Raw genomic sequence first — 6152 nt, forward strand, 5'->3', positions numbered from 1 at the left:
GCACGTCAATGATTCTCCACATGGAACGAACCAGCACCGGAGATGCAACCTTTACCAATACCTTTGGTAAAGGTTGCTCTCTCGTATGGTCGGAGCCATTGAAGCCTCGAACGCAAAGCTATACCCGATGAATTTTGCTATTTGCAAATCTACATATATCATTACGTTTTTTTCGTTGTTGGATCCACTTCCGTGTGTGTGGTGGTGAGGATACGTTAAATAAAAAAGAAAACAGAAATAAGCTTACAAATAGATATTTTCATTGAACAAGAGACATACACAAAGATGGTGCAATTTCTCAGACAAGAGATAATGTCATTACTCCAACTATATTCGAATGACAAACAAGAAATGTTGCAGAGTTTACAACTTCACCAAAAAAGGAAGAAAAAAAAAAAAAATACAGAACATCCAAAGCTTCTTAAAAGTACAAAAAGAAAGAAAACTCCTTGAAATATGTTGTGAAGTCATTTTCTTCAACTCTCAATCGTCCACTGCTGCCCTCTCTCAAATCACTATATAGAAAGGAAGTGGAGGTGAAAGAGGATGAGCACACTTTTTAAACCGTCTCTTCACACCTTTCTTCCTCCAACTTTCAGCCTTATTTAACTAGCTACTTCCACCTAAAAAAACAAGTGAAAATGGAAAGTTTGAAAGGGCAAAAAAAAAAAAACAAGACCTTTCTGGACTGCATTTCGTATAACTGCACAATTCTTACATTACAACCCCAGAAACTGTGTGAACCTCTTCTGTGTATCTTGGCTGCTGCTGCTTCTCTTAGGCCAATGTGTAGCTTGAGACCGATACTTCTGCTGGTGATGCAGAATGGATGTAGACAAACTCGAGGCTCTTTCCAGCAGGTAAAGAGTTGAGCCATGATGGAAAAACATATGAATCACCAGACTTTGTGAGGCCCCATAGAGGACCATACAGCTTGGATATGGAAAGATTGAGAAATTTCAGTGTCTTAGCAGACTTGTTGGTCACTGTTGTGGAATATCGGTAGTACGTGTTTCCCTTGGCAATCCACGAAGCTGTCAACTTGTGCTCTATGGCAATTGGGCTAGAAGATGATGCTACAAAAACATGATCCAAGTTAGGCCTTATTTTCTATTACGGACTTTAACAAGTAAAAGCTTGGCTCTAAAATAAATTGGTGAATGTGCCTCAGTTATCGGTCAATGTGTACGGAAAACTTGACTTCCCTAAACTGCAAATTATGTTGACAGAGACATCCAAAAAAAGAGGCCAGGGGATACCTGGAGATAGAGTGACTTTAGGTTGCTGAGATGGCTTTGGTTGGATAACAGGTTTAGGTGCTGGAGGAATCACTGTAAGAAAATTTGTTTTCAACGATCACGATCAAATGCTCATAACAAACTCAATTCAGTTAAGATGCTAAATTTTAGAAAATTGACGATTCTTTTTCAGAGCATTTACCTGGAAGGAGTTGGTTATATCCGCTGTGACCACCACTTAGTCGGGCCAATATACCAAAAAGTGGAGCATTGTTGTAGGTTGCAGGCTCAGTTTGCTCATAATTATCTCTTTCATCAGCAAAGTTGTCATAGGCATCAGGTCCACCAACAACAGCACCAACAAGGACGTTGGGATCACTTGCTTTCCTGCCGAACCAAGTGGCATAACCCCCTCGACAGCTGATAAATGAGGAGTCAACCTTGATGGAAACAATTGAGGAAGCCCTGTGGTGAACTTGTCGTGGGAAGTTGTTACCATATCCGACCATGTAACTTGTGGCTCTTGGATTGTCCCCAAGAAGGTAGTCAACCTGAGTGTTTTGGCATTGCACAACGTCAGTTGTTTGCTTGGTTGCCTCGATTAAAAATAAAATATGTACAAATCCATCTCATATAACTAAACAAGCCCAGTTCGATAAAACAGGGGCGAATTTCCAGAATACTTGAGAACCACTGCTTTGAGGAGAAACAGGTATGGTTGCATTACCTGTGATTTGGCAAAGGAGAGAAGCTCCGTTGGTGAAACATTGCCAGAAGCACACTTCATGTATTTTCCAGCAGAAGCAAGATAGTCGGAATACACAGTGGACAGGAAGGAGGCACTTGTCACAAACTGCATGTTGTTCCACCGCTGGCGGAAGATAAGGCCACCAGGAGTCTTCTGAAGATTGTGATTCCCTTTCCCAAGGCACGAACACATGAAATATTCTGCCTTCTGCTGGTACCTCTCAAATACCGGTGCATAGCGACCGGCTTTGCCTTGCACTAGGAACTGCAAGGGAAGAGACAAGACCAACAAATCAGCTCCCCAACTAAAACCATCGAACTTGTTAAAGGACCTTAACCTTTGATGGGAACCAGAATGTCATTTCACTTTTGGGGGGAGTTCATAAATTGACTATGGTCACATGATTGAGGTGTTTGACTACCGAATTATTAGATAATGAAGTCCTGTAACCATAACACCTTAACCACTAAAAATACAAGGAATGACATAGCCTTAACATGTCAAACATAACATGATTCCAAACTGAAATGTAATATACATTTGAACAATGATAATTTTTCATCATGAATTTGTGATCTCCAGCTACACCAGTTGATGTGGCATAGTTTAAATGATTTTATACCATTTTTATATAACCACTTAAAATCTGTCATATCAGCTAGTCTGGCAGATTAACCAAACTCTGGGATGAAGAACATCATTTCTAATTACCATTTTAAAACCAAATCACGTAGCTGAAGTTAAGTTTGATGGTTGATTACCTTGGCTACGAGAGTCTGTACACCAGCATACTTGACATCCCAACCAAACTCAGTCATGCCCCATCCAGTGCCCCCCATGGAATCACCATTTTTTCCGAGATAGTTCAAGTAGTACTGGTTGTCGGTTGCCTGATACAACCATGCAGCTGCCCAAAGCAACTCGTCCTATAAACCCACAAATCGAATTAATATACAGAACATATATTACCAAACACTTCAAAAAAAAACATGTTAGCTAAGAAAGAGTTCTGTCAACATACATTATAGCCACTGACAGAACGGTAGTACTTCTGGGCCACGCTGATGCTGCTGTCATATTTGCCTCTGTATTTGTCCGCAAAATCGAATAGCTGAAGACCCAAAAAAAAAAAAAAAAAACTTTGGGGAATTAGAATTCGAATGCAATATGGTAATACATGCAATATTGCAAAAAGTGAGAGGGCACTTTGGAGATAAGGAGTTCCGGGGGGGGGGGGGGGGGGGGTTGGGGAACGTGAGGCTGTTACGCTGCACGAGTACACCGACGGTTGTGCTCACGTGTCAAGGCAATGACTGTGGCGCTTTTCACGGATTGTCACATGTGGACGGTTAAGATCACAAGGTACGAACAAGCTGTACGGGTCAGCGGACACGGGAAACAGTGTCCGCATGATCCAAAATGCAATGTCGAAAATTTAACCTAGCTAATCAACGACGTCGTCTCGAGTAGGTCCAGTTTCCCCATTCGGAGTTCTTTTATGGCACGCACGGACCTATTATATTTAATTTAACGAGGCCTTCTTCAGAGCCCACCCTAGTTACCAGCCCATTTTATAACCATTTTTTACTACTATTAATAACAATTGTTTTCTTTTTCTTTTTCTTTTTCTGTTTCTTCCAATCATATTTCACAAATATTAATAATAAATTATTTTTATTCTGATTGTCAAAAGATATGCTCAATTTATCATTTTTTTCATATTTTATACTAACTATTAATTTATATATAATATTATGAAACTTAAAAATTTCTTCTTATTAATTTCTATTCACCACTACTCTACATTCTAAATTCTCAAACTTTATAAAAAAATTAAAGTGTGAAGTGTAAAAATAAATAGTGACTGATGCATAAACTCAGTTTATATATTTATGTCATTGGCTCTCTAATACTAATATTTATTAACCAAAACTCTTACCGTTCATAATCACTTCTAATTTTTTATTTGAAAATAAATCATGTAATAATACTGTAAGTACTCTTTTTTTTTTTACAAGAATACTATTAGTAATCAAACCTAGATTTTTAACTTCAAATCTTAATTTCTCATATTAAACAGATATAATTACATAAAAATAATTAATTAAATTGAGTCGTTAGTTTAAGATTGCGGAAAGAGAAAAAATGGAGCGCGAGTGTCAGATCCGTGCCATAGATGCGCGGTTGTTACTCGGGACCAAACTTCTGACATAAATTTACCGGCGTAACTACCTAAATTAACTACGACCGTCGTGCAGAATAGGCTAAAACTGAATCCGTCAGTTTAGCCGACGACACCTCATGTTGCTAACGTGCGCCGCGCAGAACAGGCATCTTCGCCGCTGACATTTGTGGTCCCACCATTTCTGTTACACTGTTCACGCAGGTCGGAAGTATCTCTCTTTCGTACTTTCCTTGAAACTTCTTCCCTTTTATCTTTTTGTTCTTTTTTGTTCATTGGAAACAACGAAAAACACCGTCCTAAAATTAGAGAGAAGGATTAGTTAGTTAAAAACCTGGGTGGCGTGGGTGAGTAGTTCGCTTGCGTAGGCGGGGTTGGAGTGGCGGAATACGAGGGAGGCGGCAGCCATGGCAGCTGCGCTTTCACCAGCGAGATCCGACCCTGGGTTGCTCGGGTCAATCCGGTAAGCACGCCTGTCGGTGGTCATATCCTCCGGCCTTTGCCAGCAGTAGTGGTCACTGTTTCCATCCCCCACCTAACACAACCAACACACCAAATAATCAGTAACATTTTTAATCATTTGGGTGTTACGCAGAAAAGGCACTCTCGGTAAATGGGTTTAAGTCCAATTTCTGAATAAATGGAAATATAATAACAATACAGTTTTATACAGTTCCACAGATTATGCAGTAATTTCATATGGGTGATTTCATGGTGGAATCCTCATGCTATGATTAGAGTCGAGAGTTGTAAGTTTAAAAAATTTGATAGATAAGTAGAAGTGTTTAAGTACTTCATTAAAAATATAGCGGTTAAAGGGAGAGGGATTGAAAGGGAAAGACCTCTCCGTAGAAGACATTAGGCTCTGGGTGTGCTTTAATGAGGTAGTCGGTGCCCCACTTCACAGCATCCATGGCATGACCGAGCTCTCCACTTGAAGCCATTTGCTTCCCGTACTCCACTATACTCCATGACATCATTGTTATGGTGAATGCCATTGGCAGCCCAAACTTCACATTGTCCCCGGCATCATAGTACCCTCCCACCAGATCCACCTTCATGTATATACAACACATAGTACAACAAACGAATGATAAATAGATATTATTTTCAAGAACCAAGCTTTAAACTCGAATTTGAAATTGAAATATTATGAATTCAATGCCCAAGTTTTGAAGTGGAAGGGAAAAACGATGTTAGTGAGAGAAAGAGCTTACCCCACTAGCCTTGCCATCATGCAAGCCAGAATCAGCTCTCCATGAGACTCTCTGGGTGCTGGGAAGGTAACCAGATCTCTGAGCTTCAAAGAAGATAATGCTTTTGCTTAGAGCTTCGCCATAGTCATGGCCCGCCAAAGCATAAGGAAGAGCAAGAAGCAGAAGCAGAGGAGCCATGGATACGAATCTCACAAAGCTCTCCATAACAACAGTATTAGAACACAAACACAAGAAGGGTTTCAGCAAAGATAAACCCAAATGGCAATGCTATGTTGTGAAACAAAAAAAGGAGGAAACTTTCACTCTTCACTAGCCCTCCCACGCAGAAACGTGGATAAAGTCGAGAATAAAATGGCAATGTTATATGATTTATCAGCTAAAATTTCTGATAAACCCCACCCAGATACAGGACTACTAGGAACAGAGGCTTTGAGAGAGGGTGGAAGAAAGTAGGAGGTGGGAGCAGGGGAGGAGCTCGAAGGGTCTATATATTGAGGAATTGGGGTAGTATCAAGTGCACACTGCACAGAAATCGACCAAACATAAAAAAAAAAAAAAAAAAAAAAAAAAAAAAAAAAAAAAAAAAAAAAAAAAAAAAAAAAATCCAATTAAAACATTATATTAATTTGCTATGTCAAAATATATATCTTTTTGGAGGGCTGGAAACGGTTGAGAAAAGAACAGGGTCATGTGGGTGTCCCTGGCTCTATATTGGAAGGGTCGGTGCGGATTTAATGTACTTAAGAAAAAGAAAAAGAAGAAACAGA

The 6152-nt window shown here is 39.7% G+C and overlaps 1 protein-coding gene across 2 annotated transcripts; it reads right to left on the reverse strand.

The window, feature by feature from the left end:
• Positions 1-238: 238 nt before the first annotated feature.
• Positions 239-5880, reverse strand: LOC121235073 (endoglucanase 6-like). 2 transcript variants are annotated; one of them, XR_005934503.1, is made up of 10 exons: positions 5386-5880; positions 5011-5223; positions 4503-4703; positions 3008-3097; positions 2748-2912; positions 1966-2250; positions 1441-1789; positions 1260-1331; positions 719-1076; positions 239-623 (listed from the first exon to the last, which is right to left on the reverse strand). XR_005934503.1 is itself a non-coding variant. In XM_041131297.1 (9 exons), exons 1-9 carry the CDS (start codon positions 5587-5589, stop codon positions 778-780), a joined length of 1878 nt encoding a protein of 625 aa, XP_040987231.1. In that variant the 5' UTR covers positions 5590-5880; the 3' UTR covers positions 239-777. The 2 variants fall into 2 exon arrangements, 1 of the variants encoding a protein (XP_040987231.1); XM_041131297.1 differs by having other exon boundaries at positions 239-1076.
• Between the last annotated feature and the right edge of the window lie 272 nt (positions 5881-6152).

Source organism: Juglans microcarpa x Juglans regia, chromosome 6D (genome assembly GCF_004785595.1).
Source record: "Juglans microcarpa x Juglans regia isolate MS1-56 chromosome 6D, Jm3101_v1.0, whole genome shotgun sequence".
In the NCBI taxonomy this organism is placed as follows: domain Eukaryota; kingdom Viridiplantae; phylum Streptophyta; class Magnoliopsida; order Fagales; family Juglandaceae; genus Juglans; species Juglans microcarpa x Juglans regia.